The sequence below is a fragment of the Cryptomeria japonica genome, chromosome 3 (genome assembly GCF_030272615.1).
Source record: "Cryptomeria japonica chromosome 3, Sugi_1.0, whole genome shotgun sequence".
NCBI lineage: Eukaryota > Viridiplantae > Streptophyta > Pinopsida > Cupressales > Cupressaceae > Cryptomeria > Cryptomeria japonica.
In genome coordinates, this window is record NC_081407.1 from 947,685,270 (window position 1) to 947,704,464 (window position 19,195).

Genomic DNA, 19,195 nt, shown 5'->3' on the forward strand with positions numbered 1-19,195 from the left:
AGCCTACTTAGGAGGTACATCCAACAGGTAAGGCACTAGTCTGGCTTGCACAAGGACCTCCAAAAGCGCCCTACAAACACTCCAAAAAACAACTAAGATATTCATGTAAATAACATTTTATCTTTTGTAAACCAAAACACATCAAAAATATCCATTCTCAACAACAACTACAAAACTTCATTTGCAAGCATAGTTGTGACTTTTGGATGAAATCACCATGTCTAGCTAGGAGGTTTTCATCTTCGACATTGGTACTTCTAGAGGGTTTTCATCCTCAAGCAATAAGAACATGTTAAATTCCTCAGAGCAAAGCAAATATGAAAAATGGTAACTCTTTTCTCTTCACAACTCCTTTTATAACTTTTTGGTGAATAAAATAATAATTTCTCTTTTTGGATCCATATTCACTATAATATTGAAAAATCACTTTTTAAATTGTGCAAAATGACCACCTTTTCTCCCCTTGAGCCTAACATCTTTTTGCACAACTTAAAGTCACTTATCACTTTATAAATAATTAAATAAGTTGTCAATTTAAAATTGTAAGAAATATTACTTTTGACAACTTAACTATGTAATTTACTTTTCCCTTTTTAATGCCAAATAGCTTAGGGGGAAATATGGGAAATAAGCTAATGATTGCAAATTTTCTTACATGCGAGAAGGGTACAATACAAGAAATTACAAACATTAGAATTTTAAAAAAAATTGCAACACATCATACGTGAGAACATATTATCTCACTTAAAATCATATTAAAATGGAATGTGAAGCCACAAGCAACTACCCAGACGACCCTCTCATCAACCTTTTGGCCTACGAGGATCAAGTAATAGACCAAATTCCTCTACGGACTCATCCTCATGAAAATGGGCACATTACAATCCGCCCTCCCTGAAATTGCTTGTCCCTAAGCAATCTTAGCTGCAAAGGAAAAACTCTAGTCCACCTAGATCCCAAGGGAAAATATGTGTAATGTCTCTGCTATCACCAAAGAGCTCCTATAACACCAGCACTAACACTACCAACTGAATCTGCTGTATCAATTCAATAGCTGATGTGAAGCACGCCAAAGAAAGATGTGCAATGGGAACCCAAGTAGGGCAGCCATCGAGCAATAACGAATCTAAGAAAATTAAATCACCAACCAACAAGTAGATAGCTGCCATATCATATGAAATGGGTAACAAATCCAAAGATGGATTATGGTTGCCTTCATTACCCTCCAAAGACAACTCTTGAGTGGCTGATCCACTATGAGTGTCATCACAAAAATCATTAACACCCTCAAAAGAATGTTCAACCCCAACAAAATATCCAGAATTAGACAAACTTGGCCTATCATTTTCTATTGAGTGTTGAATATCATGAATTTGTTGAAGATGGAGCTTGGTTTGTTGAACCAACAACTTGGCTTGCTTTTCCCTTTCTAGCCATCCATCAATCAAACTTTGGGACTGCTCCATATCAGCTGCTTCAAAGTGCCTGAAACTTGTCCCGAAATGAGATGCAACATCAAAATTTTCATGTCCTCTGCTTGCATCATGTGTACCAACCATAGTAACACTTATGTCACTTTCTTCTCCATAATTAAAGGTTGCCATATCATGAGAAAGTGAAGACATACCGCTGTTGTTTATGCACAGAAAATAAGGTCTGATTTCACCTTGTTTATCCTTGCCTTCGAATTCCTCATGTTATCACCCACAACTTGAGCGTTATCATAGAAAGATTCCATAATACTATGTTCCTCAAGTGACGATGTGGCTACCTCATGTTGATGCAAAGAAGTATGACTGCTGTTATCAAAATCAGAATAGTTGTCATACCATTGTGTTAAGTCTTCACCCTTTTCAAGCACCTCTTCAATGCAAGCCATGCCCCACACTTGTAGACTCATCTTCACAAATTCTTCCATGTGTAAGGACTGCAATCTCATGAGAATTATGGAACATAATCCTACTGTCCTCAAACAAATCAGTGATGATATCATGCCATTGCAAAATGTTACCTTCATCATGAGTAATCAAAACACCAATGGCTGCTCCACTAAGAAGAGGATCAACTTCCACATCCCACCAAATCCATCTTTAACACCCAATTCTTGAGTGCCATCTAGAGATGATTCCAAGGTATCATCATTCTCATGATGAAGTGAAAAAATGTGTTGTTGTCATCAATATACCTATCATATTCTTCAAACTTCACAAGTGCATTTCTATTGGAATTTTCACCCTCAACACTTGCGCTTTGTGAACCACCACCTTGAGACTTGTCTTCACAAGTTATCCCATGTATAAGAGAAGCAATCTCATAAGAATGAGGAGGATTATCACTATCCCAATTCAGATCTTTGGAATCGTCTTTTTCATTGTAGTCATCAATTACTATCAAGTCTTGATTTGTCTCATCTCCTTCTCTAGGAGTAGCTGCTACAAGGGACTGATTTTCCAACTATCCTTGGCTGCCATAGTCTGATTTTTCATCATGTGAAGGTGAAGAAGCAATATGATCATCCACAGAGACCATACCATTGCTACCCATATCATTAGCATGCTCTATGCTATCCTCCAATGTAGAAGTCTCAAGTGAAACTTCTTGCAAGGATGATTTAGACAACTCATTCCCCATGGCTGTCCTCATATCCTCTTGAGTTAAATCAGCATTCCTAAAAAAGTCATAATATAAATTTCTGCCTATCATAGATGAAGTATCTCTATTCCTTGTTCTTCTTTTGTGCTTGCCATAATCCATCCAATACTCCAAATAGAAGTCGAAATCTAGAAAACTTTTGGTCTTAGCTAGAAGTGCTCTATACTCCTCATAAGCAATCATTACTTTTTCAACAACTGTAGAAGCCATATTCCTCACACAAGATGGCAGGACACTGCTCTGATACCACTGTAATATCCCCTACTGTTATAAGACTGAAAGTGAAGGGAATATTAACAAACAATTGCCTGATAACCTGTTGTTCTAAAATCTGATTGTTTTTATGGTTCAAGGTATTATTTCAAACAGTTCTCATGCAATCATTATGCTTACGGCTCAGACTGATAACCTTGTATTTGACACCGATTCAAATGTAATTGCAAGAGATTTCAATCACAAACTTAATGCAAAATGTCTCTTTGATTATTGCAATGCATATATGACCAATGTGCCTTAATAATCAAGAGACATTTCTTCAAACATTTGGCATACAACTGATATCATTATACTAAATCAGAACTACAACTTATTCATTTATTATGTGACAAATATATGACTCCCAAACTGACTTAATATTGAATCAGTCCTAATACAAACTCAGATTTGAATTTTATATATATATATATATTCTGAGATCGAATCATCTTCAACATTATTACTGACCCGAAATGACAATGGAAACAATGACAAGAACCTATTTATAGAATCGCCCACATGGTAATTGAAGAAGCAAGCAATATCAGATAAATGCAGTCCTTCTTGAGCCCAAATGATGTCCTTTCCAAAATTGCCCCTGCATCTTGGAGTTCTCAGAAAATAACTACTAATGACAGCAGCTAGGAACCGTCTCTAGCATCAAAAAACCAGCGATCCCGTCTCTAGCATCAAAAAACCAGCGATCCCTCCTTAGGATTAAAGCGCTCCAATTAGTAGATAAATCGATGCATTAAGTAAGCCTTATGATCCAAAATCACGGTCTTCCCAAGCCACGGCAATGTCTGAAATAGCAGGGATATAACTCGTCAAATAGGAGAGTGTAATCTGCTGTGACAAAAATCGTTCAAGCTGTCTTCAAAAACCCTCCAAACCAGCTCTAATGAACTTGGCCTTATGATGCAAATCGTGATGTTCCCAAACTGATGGTAGTCTGAAGATGTTTGAGATTAAAACTCAGAAATGAAAAGGTGCTAACAGCTTTCTTGAAAGGATCAATGAAATCCTCAAGCATTCACAATATCTTCAACCACTTCTCAAAATCGAACTTAAGTAAGGTTGGCCCTTGGCCACAATTCAAACATAGGTGAGATGACTGAAGTGTCACCTCCTCAAATGCAACCCTTCAAGAGATCTTTCACTCCCTCAGTTATGCTATCAATGTGAGTTTTCGTTCCCAAAGACAAAGATCTACAGAAACCCCTTGGCTCCACAAAACTCAATCAATACAAATATCAATTCTTGGGTGCTCAACAATGAGGCTGCCTCCTCTATATATTCTTTTCCTTTTAGAGGTTGGCCTCCTTCTATAAGAAATAAAATAATATCTAATTGATCTTTCTAGAACATTCCCCTTAAATAATAATAATATTATTTAAGTGACTTTATTATTTAATAACACTTTAGATAATTAAAATATCATTATGAATATAAAGTGCAACACACATGACATCATACGCGAGAACACATTATCTCACTTAAAATCATATTAAAATGGAATGTGAAGCCACAAGCAACTACCCAGTCGACCCTCTCATCAACTTTATGGCCTACGAGGATCAAGTAATAGGCCAAACTCCTCTACGGACTGATCCTCATGAAAATGGGGACATTACATATGATTAGTTTAATTTTTGCACATATGTTCTCTCATAGATTAGTATAGGAAGGATATTCCACACCTTTGCTTCCTTTCAGATCAAAGATTCAATAGAATAATTTTGTATCGATGGTCACTGTAAAAGGCTCCTCCTTTATTCACCTTGTTTATTTTGTGGGTGTAACTTTGAGGAGTTTACTAAAAGACTGCTACATCTAATGAGATTAAATGTGTCATGGTGACATCTAGAATTGATCCTTCAACTCATCTCTTGTTTGTTGGTGTCAGCCTTCTTATATGGCAGTTCTCTGCCCAAAAAATGATAAATCCAGTCAGACTTGACCTTTTGCAAGCTTCTTCAGGAAAAGAGGTCAATAAACAAAGATTGATGTCCCTGCAACTAAGGTGCAAATATCATTCTATGCAAATGAGTTATAATATATAATAATAAATTTATCTGTTCGACCAGGCTGCATTCTGTTGTGGAAAAATGTACAAAAGACCTGCTGCTGGATTATATGAACAGGGTGTAGATATATCAAGCTGCATGTGATGTTTTTGAACTGTCGTATAAATTAAGCATCAACGTTATGAAGTAAGGTGCCCAAAAAATTAGTACATCTCAAGAGATCAACATGATTTCATTGAATGCCGGTATTGGCATGGTGTGATGGTTAAGTTGTGGTGTTGTTCTTGCCATCAGTGTTTAAGTCCCGTTGTCCCTTGTTTGTGACCTCACCATAGCTCCAGGTCAAAAGTGTTCACCCCTTAAAAAAAACATGATTTCATTGAATGTACATTGCCATGAACAGAACTTCTTGTAGGCCTTGATTAGAAGTGATTTCTTATTATATATTCCTAGCTCTTCAGTTATATTCTTGATTCCTCCAGATATAAAAAAATAAGAACAATCATAATCTCAATGTTCATGGTCATATGATTGGATCTGTCTGATGACACTCACCTAAGATTTAATTTGATATTCACATGAACAATTACATATTGTGTGGAGCAGGTAGTCCCATTTACCCCAAGTGCTGGGGTTCTGGAGTGGGTTGATGGTACAGTTCCACTTGGTGAATATCTTATTGGAAGGTATGTAGTCCCATTTTTTTGTAATATCACATCATTTACTGTCAGTTATAGACCACAAAAATCTGTTTCATCTCCTGAACATATATTCTATTCACAGTTCCCGTAACGGAGGAGCACATGGGCGGTATAGAAAAACTGACTGGCCATTTCTTACATGCCGAGACCACATGATGATGGTAAGCTTATTTTTAACTCATTATTTATGGGAATACAAATGTTCCAACTATGAATCATAGTATTCTCTTCATTGATTTTTTTACTCACACTGACAAAATTCTTGAGTTTCTTTGAAACTAACACTTTGGAATATATTATATATTTGTCTATGGGAATACAGATGCTCCAACTATGAAATACATTATTCTCTTGATTGATGTTGTTCACTCGTGATGACAAAATTCATAATTTGCTTTGGAAACTTGAGCTTTGAAATACTATATATGGGACAATGAAGATTGACTCAAAACTACATGATTTAATCCCAATGAAGTATCACATAACTTACATTTTGTATATATTCAAAGGATTTGTTAAGGGAAAGATACATTGTCTCTAATACATAGTATTCAGAACTAGTTTGTGGATTTAAGTACATCCATATCATTTGGAACAGAATTTTATATTAGCCTTTGTAATGTCCCCAAATCCGCAATCTAAAAAAACATATAAACAATGAATTTCAACAATTGATTTTGGTATGAATGATTTACCTAGAGTGTAATTAGCCAATTCACTTACGGTCACTTGTTATCAATAAGTCAATTCCCACATTTAGTTCCTAATGAGATCAAGAGGTCTAGCTGCAATAGGATACCCATAGCGCTTATCAAGCCCAAGGGCGGTACACTCCCCCTTGGCCCAACCGTCGGCAGACCTTTAGTCATCCGCAGTGGGTGGCCTACCTGACAGAGGCCTAGTTCCTGCTATCCTTATTACTCTATTCTTCATTAATCTCATTAGGTTTGGATATGCAAATTGCCTCATTCATTAACATGGTAATATCTTAGTTCATTCCTACTAGTCCTTAATTGAATAATGTTATTTATTCCTCAAATTATAGTTGTAATCTGCTTATTAGTTAATTTAGCACATGTAGATTTATTCACATTGTATTCCCATATATATATATTATATGTTAATATATTATATTGGTTTTCATTATATAATTTCCATTTACGTAAAAATTGTATTTTAACCACATCTAAGTATATGTAATATATATTGAATTAACATCTACATAAATTTATGCACCTATGAATTAAATACTTACCTATCTATAAGTATGTAACCCCATTGATTTATGAACACATTACTACAGATTTAAACAAGTGCGGTAAGAGTCTTACCTGTGTCTCCTGCCGCTTCTTTCCTTATCGCTCTCCTGTGTGTCTTTTCTCCTTACCTCTTCCCCACGCGTTATGCTTTTAATACCATCGGGGGGTTGGGGCGGACCCAGTCATGGGTCGTGACTGCTGAGGGAGGAGTGAACGGGGGTGACTGTTGGAGTCACCGCTGCCTGGCCCACCCGAAACTCCCTTTGGCGCCTTAAGTTATACGCACCGCATCACATACAATGTGATTGCTGGGTGCAATACCCTCGGTAATGTTTAGCGCTTACTTTAAAAGGGTATCGATACATTATAAATATTTTATTTATGTATATTAATATGGGGTCTATTTTAATGTTATCGTATGGTGATAAGATCTCGTTTCTTAATAATAATGTTTATAATGCATTAAGTTTTTTATATTGTATATTTATAGTTTATATTTATTTAGTAACACATTATGTGCATCAATAATTATATATTCAATTAACAACATTTTATGGTAAAGTTAAATTAAGAGTTAATAATAATTAAAACATGATCATTATATTAATATAAAACAAGGAGTCATTTCCGATTAAATAATGGAAGGTATTTATCTTTGATTAAATAATTACAAAAATGTGGGGTTATGACAGTCCTCCCTACTCAAAATTGCTTGTCCTCAAGCAATCTGGGATTAAGATGATTAATGATCTCATCTCTCTCCCATGTGGCATCTTCCCTAGGAAGGTTCTTCCATTTGACTAAGTACTCTGTTATGGTCCTCTTTCTTAATTCTCTTTCTCGCTTGTCAAGGATGAGCTCGGGTTCCAAGATCAACTTCCCTTCATTATCAATTGGGGGTAGCTCGGTACAAGGGGAAACGTGTAGACCCAAAACCCTTTTTAGTCGGGATACATGAAATACATTGTGTATTTTATTGTGATCTAGTAGCTCCAATTCATAGGCCACTTCACCTATCTTTCTCAAAATTTTATAAGGACCATAGAATCGTGGTTTCAATTTCTCAGCTCCACTGATTTTAATGGATGATTGCTTATAAGGTTGGAGTCTTAAAAATACCAAGTCTCCTACTTCAAAAGATCTTTCAATTCTTTTTTTGTCCGCATACAGTTTCATGATATCTGTGTTTTGCTGGAGAAAATCTTTTGCACCTGGTACATGACTTTCTGAGCGGATGAGATCCCCAAAGGATGTTGCTTCATACCCGTAGAGGGCTTTAAAGGGACTCATTCTAATTGACATATGATGGGTTGTGTTGTAACAATACTCTCCAAGATGAAGCCATTTTACCCAAGCATTCTGCTGACCTGAAACATAATTCCTTAGATAACCTTCTATCCCTTTGTTTACGATTTCCGTTTGCCCATCGATCTGTGGATGATAACTGGTACTTGGCATTAACTTTGTCCCTGCTAGCTTGAATAGTTCTTGCCAAAATATGCTAAGAAATCGTCTATCTCTGTCACTCACAATATTCCTGGGTAAACTGTGTAGCTTGAAGATTTCCTTAAAGAAGATGTCGGCCACTTGTGATGCTCCGAAACTTGAAGGAATGGCCATAAAATGTGCATATTTTGTTAATCTATCTACTACTACAAAAATGCAATCTTTATTCTGTACCTTTGGGAGTCCTGTTATGAAGTCCATGGATATACTCTCCCACTTTTGATTTGGGATGGGTAGTGGTTGGAGTAATCCTGAAGGAAAAGTGTGTTCTTCTTTATTTCTTTGACACACCATGCACTCTTGAGTGTGCCTCAGTACATCTTCCTTTAGCCCCTTCCATGAAAATCTTTCTCTGATCTGCTTGTAGGTCTTATAATACCCTTGATGACCTGCTAGAGGAAGGTCATGATAAGTCTTTATAATGTCTACTTTCATATTTGATCCGGATGGAATATAGATTCTGTTTTTGTAGAGGATGAGGTCATCAATTACCTGGTAATTTTCATCTGTTTCTTTCCCATCTAGAATGTTACTAGAGAATTTGTCTTTAGCATATTCGGTACTTAGAGCTGCCTTCCAATCTGTAGATAAGACTGATAAAGACCCCAAGTAGGGCTTCCTTGAGAGGGCATCTGCCACAACATTATACTTCCCTTTCATATATTCTATGTCGAAATTATATGCCTGAAGTTTACTCACCCATTTCTGTTGTCTATCATTTAAATCTTTTTGATTGAGAAAGAACTTCAAGCTGTTATGATCAATTTTAACTATAAACTTCCCACAGATCAGGTATTGTCTGAACTTCTCTAATGCATGCATAATAGCTAGCATTTCTTTATCATAAACTGAATAGGTCCTTTTTGTGTCTCTAAGTTTCCTGCTTTCAAATGCTATGGGATGTTTCTTCTGTATTAAGACAGCTTCGATGCCTTCTCCTGAGGCATCACAATAAAGCTCAAAAGGTGCTGAAAAGTCCGGAATTGCTAAGACGGGGCAAGAACTCATCGCCTCTTTAAGCTTGTCAAATGCGGATTGGGCTTCATCTGACCATAAAAATGCTCCCTTCTTAGTTAAATTGGTTAAGGGAGAAGTTAACTTTGAAAACCCTTTAACAAATCTTCTATAGTAACTGCATAAACCTAGGAAACCTCTGAGGTGAGTGAGGGTTCGGGGTGTTGGCTAGTTTTTGATGGCTTCAATTTTTTCTTCGTCCACCTTAACTCCATGGGTACTGATCTTATGTCCAAGATACAAAATTTCTTCCATCCCAAACTCACATTTTGACATTTTGGCAAAAAGAGAATGTTGTTCAAGTAGGCCCAATATTTCATCTATATGTCTCAAGTGTGCTTCCCAAGTTTTGCTGTAAATCAATACATCATCAAAAAATACTAACAGGAACTTCCTTAACTGTCCCCTGAAAATGTGGTTCATGCATGACTGGAAGGTGGCAGGGGCATTTGTAAGGCCAAATGGAAGGACCAAAAACTCAAAGTGACCATAATGGCATCGGAAAGCTGTTTTGGGAACATCTTCCTTCCTCAATCTTATTTGATGGTATCCTGATCTCAAATCTATTGTTGAGAAGTATACTGCTCCATGTAATTCATCTATAAGTTCATCCACCCTAGGGATGGGGTATCGATTTTTTATAGTCTTCTTATTGAGTGCTCTATAATCAATGCACATCCGCATGGTCCCATCCTTCTTTTTTACCAATACAACGGAGGAGGCGAAAGGACTGGAGCTAGGTTGAATGTGCCCCATTTCTAGAAGCTCTTTGATAGCTTTCTCAATTTCTTCCTTATAGCCCCTTGGGTGGCGGTAAGGGGTGGAGATTACTGGTTTTGCACCTTCTTCAAGTTCAATAGTGTGTTCAAAACCTCTCTTGGGTGGCAGTCCTTTTGGGATGTCTTCAAACACCCTTTTATGATTTCTAATAATGGGTTTAATATCAATATGAATGGCTTCCCCTTGGTTTGAATTTTGGTCTAGTACCATGCATTGGGCAGCCCACTCTCCTTGACTACGTCTAAAAATCCTTTCCATTCTTTTGGAGGTTACCATTCTGGTTGTGCCATCATGCAACCCTTTGATTAGTACTTCCTGTCCATTTTGAGTGAAACATAATTCCAATTTGGGGTGTTCGAGGTAGAATCTTCCCAAGGAATGTATCTAAGGAATTCCTAGGATTACATCTGAATCCCCTAACTCGACCACATAGAAATCTTCTTTGGTAGGGTATTTCCCTAATGTTATGCTTAATTGAAGGATTTTTTTGTTACATGAGGAAGTGGATCCATCGGCAAGGGCTACTTGGAAACCCTTAAACTCTTGTGTTGTCAATTTCAACCTCTTAACCAAGCTTTTATCAATAAAGTTGTGGGTAGCCCCGCTTTCCGTAGTGCAATTACTCTCTGCCCTTTGATCATACTTTTGATTCTAAAGGGATGGTGTTTTGAGGCTACGGAAATTGCTGCTAATGATACTTGCACATCTTTTGTAAGTTTTTTCCTTTTGTTTGGGGGTTCATTGAGTTCTTCTTCTTCATCGCTAGATAAAGCTTCCAAGTTGTGTGCTTGGCTCTTCCCCCCACATATGTGACCCGGTTGCCACTTTTCTTTGCACTTAAAACACAGATTTTTTCTTCTAAGCATGTCTCTTTCATTTCCCTCGTTGCAAATGTGACCACGTTCCCATTTCTCATGACAATGGTAACATACGTTCTTTCTCTTAAGTTCTTCTTTTTCTTTAGAGGTGTTTCCCTTCCTAGGCCATTCTTTAGTATGTGTATTTTTAGTGAATGTTTTGGATGGTCTCTCCCAAGTTGAAGTGTCTTCTAGGCCCAAAGCTTTATCTATGGCATCGTCTAGGGTAGGGGGTTTCAATGCTCTCATCAATCCTTTAATGGAGTCTTTGAGTCCCTCCACAAAAAGATAGGTGAGCCTATCCTCATCCACTCCTGAGACCCTTACGGAAATTTTTTGAAATTCAGTGATGTATTCTTCCACTGTTCCCCTTTGTCTTAAGAGAGTTAATTCTTTGAAATCTTTTTGTGGGTGTTTCCTCTCAAATCTCTTAATGAGTTTCTGAGTGAACTCGTCATATGTTGTTATACCATCATGACCTTGTGTGAGGGTGCCATGATACCACCATTCATGGGCTAAACCTTCTAGGTGTAAAATGGCAAATTGGATTGCATCGTCTTCTGTCATGGGGCTGAGATTTAAATATGTATTAAGTTTTTGGATCCATGCTTGGGCTGATATTTTTCCGGAGCCATCAAAGTTAGGTATTGATAGTTTATTAACTTTGTGTTTTAGTTCCCTGCTGAATGGTTTTCTCCTAGGGGTCTCATTTTTCTTTGCTTCACAAAATTCCCTAAAAGATACAACCTCTCTTACTTCTGGCCCTAATCCAGCGTAGGCCACAGCCATTTCTTATGTGTTATTCATGGAGGAGTTATTTGTTTCTTCCCTATTATTTCCCTCTCTAGGTAGGAAATTGGGTTTTTGGATCCTGGAGCTAGAAGATGTATTATGAGTGTTTTCAGAATGATTAGAGTTTTCTTCTCTGCCATTGGAATGATTCCTAAGAGTATTCATGGTGGTATTCATATCTTGCAAGGCTTGAAGCAAAGCCTGACTTGTTTTTTCATTTTGCTCTATTAGAGCTTGAGTTTTTCTATCACTGTTTTCCATGAATGTTCTAAGTTCATTTTCCAATGGTTCACCCATGTGGTTACTACTTCCTCTGGTTCTCCTTTGATAAGTTTGCATTAACAACCCTTAACAAGATGGCAGAATCAGGCTCTGATACCAATTGTAATGTCCCCAAATCCGCAATCTAAAAAAAACATATAAACAATGAATTTCAACAATTGATTTTGGTATGAATGATTTACCTAGAGTGTAATTAGCCAATTCACTTACGGTCACTTGTTATCAATAAGTCAATTCCCACATTTAGTTCCTAATGAGATCAAGAGGTCTAGCTGCAATAGGATGCCCGTAGCACTTATCAAGCCCAAGGGCGGTACACTCCCCCTTGGCCCAACCGTCGGCAGACCTTTAGTCATCCGCAGTGGGTGGCCTACCTAACAGAGGCCTAGTTCCTGCTATCCTTATTACTCTATTCTTCATTGATCTCATTAGGTTTGGATATGCAAATTGCCTCATTCATTAACATGGTAATATCTTAGTTCATTCCTACTAGTCCTTAATTGAATAATGTTATTTATTCCTCAAATTATAGTTGTAATCTGCTTATTAGTTAATTTAGCACATGTAGATTTATTCACATTGTATTCCCATATATATATATTATATGTTAATATATTATATTGGTTTTCATTATATAATTTCCATTTACGTAAAAATTGTATTTTAACCACATCTAAGTATATGTAATATATATTGAATTAACATCTACATAAATTTATGCACCTATGAATTAAATACTTACCTATCTATAAGTATGTAACCCCATTGATTTATGAACACATTACTACAGATTTAAACAAGTGCGGTAAGAGTCTTACCTGCGTCTCCTGCCGCGTCTTTCCTTATCGCTCTCCTGTGTGTCTTTTCTCCTTACCTCTTCCCCCACGCGTTATGCTTTTAATACCATCGGGGGGTTGGGGCGGACCCAGTCATGGGTCGTGACTGCTGAGGGAGGAGTGAACGGGGGTGACTGTTGGAGTCACCGCTGCCTGGCCCACCCGAAACTCCCTTTGGCGCCTTAAGTTATACGCACCGCATCACATACAATGTGATTGCTGGGTGCAATACCCTCGGTAATGTTTAGCGCTTACTTTAAAAGGGTATCGATACATTATAAATATTTTATTTATGTATATTAATATGGGGTCTATTTTAATGTTATCGTATGGTGATAAGATCTCGTTTCTTAATAATAATGTTTATAATGCATTAAGTTTTTTATATTGTATATTTATAGTTTATATTTATTTAGTAACACATTATGTGCATCAATAATTATATATTCAATTAACAACATTTTATGGTAAAGTTAAATTAAGAGTTAATAATAATTAAAACATGATCATTATATTAATATAAAACAAGGAGTCAATCATTATATTAAATATAAAACAAGGAGTCATTTCCCATTAAATAATGGAAGGTATTTATCTTTGATTAAATAATTACAAAAATGTGGGGTTATGACAGCCTCTATTTATACCCGCATTTTACATGAAAGGGAATAGTATCTGGTCACACCATTACCTCTTAGAAAGAGGCAACTTGAAATTATATTATGTCCGTCCTATTCATTTCATTGTATTGCATAGCCTGTTGCATATCATATCAAAAAGTTAATGACTGTTTGGCGGCTGATCCATGATCTTAAACTCAAAGTTCAACATTTCTTTTATTTTCTCAATAACTTTAGACATGCAGCCAGATGTTTTCTAGATGTGATTAATAGGTTTATGGATTTCAAAAGGTAGAAATTGTGTAGTTAGTAAGCTTAATTGATTCAATTCAATCTACATTCTGATATCCTTGCTGAATCTGCTGTAGGAAAAGGATAAACGAAAAGCTTTTCAAAACGTATGTAGAAATTTCAGGTGAGTTGCGTGTTCTATTATAAGTTACTCTATTACTAGATTAATACAGAATGTAAAATTTTCTGGTGATTTGATGGTATAAGCAGGCCAGTGATGCACCACTTTTTCTTGGAAAGATTTTCTAGACCAGCCGACTGGTTTGAGAAGAGATTGGCTTATTCAAGGAGCGTTGCAGCTAGCTCCATGGTAACTGATGCGTTTTCTTGTTGCTGTTATTCCTCATATAAATTCAATCAATAGAATCCAAGGTCGTGAAGCAGAAAATAGCAGATCAAGATTAGCGTACAATATTATGATTCAACATAATCCCCTTTGTTACTGCTAATTTATACACCCTGTTCATTGCCCCAAACTGTGCATGGTCCGCTGCAAGGCTCTGTGACTACTAATGCTTTCTCTGTTCTCTTATTTTATTTTTCTTTCAGCATGTTGCCTTGAATTTCTTGTCCTGTCTATCACTCCGAAGAACATGTAGCTTCAACAGTTCAAATTTTCCTTAAAATATGATTGGTCGGCCATCTAAGAAAGTATCTTTTCACGAGTATAGATCATGGAAGCTAAATTTTTCAGGTACTGATCTGCAGCTGAACCATGACTAGCAAAGTCAAAATAGGTTGAGAAACAAGCTTATGATGTTTTTGGTTCGAAGAAACTAAACTAGGTTCTTGATGTTTGGTCTAGTTATTGAGATTTTCAGTGGAATGGATGTTCAATTAATGATCGCAACTTTTGTTTTTAGTCTAATTACTCCCGGTTACTAGCTACTGGTTTAAGTAATTAAATGGGAATTAACAGCAAATTATAAATGACTAATAAAATGAGCATAAACAACGATCTTTTGAAAATTGGTTCTGGTTTTGGGAGCCCTTGTTACCAATGTAGCCTATGATGCTCGCTTAGAATTAACAGTTTGAAAGGCTTTGAAATTTATCACTGTACTGGGCCACTGGCCTTTTTTTTTTGACATTAATGTACACCAGAAAGTCAGTATTCTTTATTGACCATTGTAAAAAATTATTGCATCAGTATCATGAAAGCCTTTCTTAGAGGTGAATTGTGCAATTTATGATATTATTGGAAGGATTTAGCATTCACACTGTGCGAAAAGATACAGATCCCTATTGTGGAAGAGCATATAGACTTGAACTTGAGGACATCTGTTGTTATATTGGTTACCGATGAATGGGTTCCATTGTGTTTTTTTGGTATATTTTTGTGTCTTATAAAGGGTATATTATGTCTTGGAAATGACACCAAAGATTCATCAGCAATGTGAGGAGTAAATAAGCATAGTTTGAGGAAAGGAAATGGGGGAGTTATGATAGGAGGCAACTATTGGCAAATTTGGAGTGGAATTATTGTAGCTAATGCAGTTTTTTTTGAAGGATCAAGAAGTGAGATGCACTTTCTTCAAATTGTATAGGATCTAAACCAATATTTATGTGAATGGCATCGCTCCACTGAGAGTTGATTGTTTTATTTATACAGGTTGGCTACATTGTGGGCCTTGGCGACAGGCACTCAATGAACATTCTCATTGATCAAGCAACTGCAGAAGTAGTTCACATTGACCTTGGTGTAGCCTTCGAGCAAGGTTTAACACTCAAGACTCCTGAGCAGGTGTGTTACATAGGGCTTTAATAGGTTTGGATCAATTACATTGTATTCAATCATTTATTTCTATATAACATTTTTGTCGCACATTTTCATTAACCAAAATTATCTTTACTTAGTATATCTGTTAATTAAAGATTATTGCAGTAGGATTTACCCAAAAAAACACAAATCGAGTATTGAAGGAAAAGCAATTAAATTTTGGAAGTGTAAATTTTTATTTGGAACCTATGATCTGTAACAGGTTCCTTTTAGGTTGACAAGTGACATAGTTGATGGTATGGGAGCCACTGGGGTGGAGGGCGTGTTTAGAAGATGTTGTGAAGAAACGCTATCTGTGATGAGAACAAATAAAGAAGCTTTACTGACCATTATCGAAGTATTGATGTGTACTACTTTTCTTTTTTCAAAGTCAATTATGCAGCTTGAAAGATATGATTTCAATTCTCATTTTTGAGGGGTGCAAACTTCTTGCAGGTATTCATACATGACCCTCTTTACAAATGGGCTCTTTCTCCTCTGAAAGCACTGCAGCGACAGAAGGTGGATCACAAATTTTTAATTACGACTCGTAACAATTATTAAGACCATTGATGGATTTCAATTATTAAGACCTGTTCTTTAACAACTGTAACAGGAAAGCGACGATGATTATACTTCAGATGTGGAGAGTCCTGATGATGAAACTGAAGGGAACAAAGACGCAGCTCGTGCACTGATGCGTGTCAAACAAAAGCTAGACGGTTATGAGGAAGGGGAAATGAGAAGCATACAAGGACAGGTAAGTCATGCATGTACTCAGAGATACCTACAAATTATCTAAAAAGTTCAAGCTGCAAGTTGATTTTTTTCTCTTTTTGTCAATTTGAGTTTACCTTCATCTCAATTTTCAGGTTCAGCAGTTGATTCAGTATTCCATGGATTCAGAACGTTTGTGCCAGATGTATCCAGGATGGGCTGCTTGGCTATGAGGTTGTAACTATATAAATATTTATTGATGAGAGTGTTGATATGCCACCAGTGTATAGCGGCCTTATATTGAAATGTAAATTTTGAGTCAAAGCGGTGGTTAAATGATGCAGTCTCTGAAGTGGATGTAGTTAATTCTGTTGATGAAATTCTGTTATCTTTTAAGCTTGTCTGTATTTGTCAAATTCATTTGTAGTCCAACATTGACTAGATGAAAAGCAAACCTTTAAAATAAATCCCTGGATCTTAATTTCTAGCGAGTGATTCCTTCTCTTTCGAGTTATGCACTAGTAATGTTCTTTTGGGAGAATAACTACTAGATATTAGATGTTAAGATATTTTAGTACCAACCAGACAGAAAGAAGATGTTAAGGATTACTAATTGATGCATAAATCATATTTAATAATGATTTTTAAATATTAAATCTCAAAATTCAAAATGGATTAATTCTCAATCCAAATCAACCCCTCAACTAATGGAATTTATGTAGTAGATCAAACTATTTAAAAATTGAGGGAGAAAGGTGTATAAATTGAAGCAAAGATTTAACAAATCATTTCCACTTCATGTGATAAATATTTCCGATTTTTGTAATTGCAAAGAATAATAGACCTGCACAATATATTTTGTCTCATTTGTAATCAAGTCGAGTATTTTATATTTTCTCTGTATTATATCTCATAAGTTACTGTCTTTGTACTTTATATTTTCTTTACGTTATATGAGGTAAGGTTCATTGCATTATATCCCATATTAGCATATGAAATTTGCCTTCCATATTTTTCTAAATGCTTTGTTCATTTTATTAAATGATCATTGATATCGATCACATAAGAAAGACAAATGATAAGAAAATATTTATTTAAGGCAAGGATTTTAGTCGGAAATGAACTCTATTCTTAACCCCAATGAAAATATTCCATCCATTTTAATAAAAACATTTAAACACATGTTTTCTTTAAGGTTCCTTTAGGTTGTAATTGGCTGGATAACTATTGATCTTTCATGCAAATCTATGTAACGGTTTTGGGGTTGTGTTATTCAAACTTTTGAAGAACACTCTAAATGTCATTAATCTCACTAGTGAAATAGCACACCATTGTTGATCTTATAGTTTTATAAAAATGAAATATCATTGTGTGGATCAATTATAAGCTACAATATATATGTCGTCTATATTGTTTTATGCAATCATTAGACATGTTGGTATCCATATTTGGGAAAATTAGAGGAAACAAACAATGAAGCATAAAATATTTTTTGATGGCCACAACCTACAAATAGTTTACATGGTTAAGATGCAATTCTCAAATAGCGATTATGCTTTATGTTTTAAATTTCTTTATGGTTAGGTGTTAAGGTCTTGGTGGTTAACTTCTCTACTAAATTTGTCCTTACAATTCAATTGAAATGGAACTTGGTGGATTGTATAACCACCAAGTAACTCGGCAAGTAGACCATAATTCAAGACTATTTTTTTGGAAAATATCCAAAAAAGTAGCATGAAAATAAATTTTTCTAAAACCAATTCTAAAATAATAGAGCAAGTTGTTACAAAAGATAAGATGAAGATAAGTTGTCAAATTGCCCTCTTATGGGTTGTTCACCATTCACTTGAAGATAATAGTCCTATATTTACTTATGTGACTTTGCCTTGTAGTTTGAACTATACTTTGTTTTGTGCACCAATCCTATCCTTTATTCTACATACCATAAGACATTCTCCTTTTCATTCATCATTACTTTTGATTAAGAAGACCATCTTTGAAGCGTTGATTGTCCTCCATATCTTCTACTCTTCTTTCATTTTACTATCCCATATGAGATGTTCATGCTTGATCATTTGGCACTTAAAAACTTTTTCTCTCCATGTGATGGTTGTCCTTTCGCAAATGCCCTTGACTGCTACAAGGTCTTTTGGACTACTATTTCCTCCATATGCCTTTGAATTCATGAGTGTTGCTTTCCATATGTCAATCCTTTCTTTGCATTGTTTGTTGTTCTTTGCACAAGCCATTAACTACCTTGCATTGTCTCAAAACTTCTTCATATGAATGTCGTTGCTCTTTTCTTGGTATTGTTGCTATCAAACAGGAATTTCACATTTCTTTACATGAGTGTTGCTTTCCATATGTCAATCATTTCTTTGCATTGTTTATTGTTCTTTGCACAAGCCATTAACTACCTTGCATTGTCTCAAAACTTCTTCATTTGAATGGTGTTGCTCTTTTCTTGGTATTGTTGCTATCAAATAGGAATTTGACATTTCTTTTCATGGCTTTAGATGGCCTTCACTACATGCTTGTCAAACCCTCTACATGACTTTCATTGATCACTAGTTAGAGGATGGGGCCTATTGCTCAAAACTTGTCACTTGGTATTCAAAACCTCTACCAACGTTGAAGCAGGGCTTCTTGAAATAATACTCTTGGTGATAAGATCTCTACACTCTACCTTCCATGTCTAAAGAGTGCATGGTTGTCACCCTTTTCTATTCTTTGTGTCTTTCTTCATATTTTGTGACCCATGATTGGTATGTCCTTAGCAAACTATCTATTCATGCTTATTCACAAGATTCTCATGCTTATGATGTATAAACACCTCTTTTCCACAAC

At 35.9% G+C, this 19,195-nt stretch overlaps 1 protein-coding gene across 2 annotated transcripts in view; it reads left to right on the plus strand.

Moving 5' to 3' along the window:
• Positions 1–16,835, plus strand: part of LOC131038950 (serine/threonine-protein kinase ATM) — a 417,584-nt gene extending 400,749 nt beyond the window's left edge. For both annotated transcript variants that reach the window (XM_057971562.2, XM_057971563.2), the window contains exons 72-80: positions 5,541–5,620; positions 5,718–5,796; positions 13,950–13,996; positions 14,083–14,182; positions 15,485–15,616; positions 15,855–15,989; positions 16,088–16,153; positions 16,248–16,391; positions 16,504–16,835. In XM_057971562.2, coding sequence (XP_057827545.2) covers positions 5,541–5,620; positions 5,718–5,796; positions 13,950–13,996; positions 14,083–14,182; positions 15,485–15,616; positions 15,855–15,989; positions 16,088–16,153; positions 16,248–16,391; positions 16,504–16,581 — 861 coding nt within the window. In that variant the 3' untranslated portion in view covers positions 16,582–16,835. The remainder of the gene's footprint in view (positions 1–5,540; positions 5,621–5,717; positions 5,797–13,949; positions 13,997–14,082; positions 14,183–15,484; positions 15,617–15,854; positions 15,990–16,087; positions 16,154–16,247; positions 16,392–16,503) is intronic.
• The last annotated feature ends 2,360 nt before the right edge of the window (positions 16,836–19,195 follow it).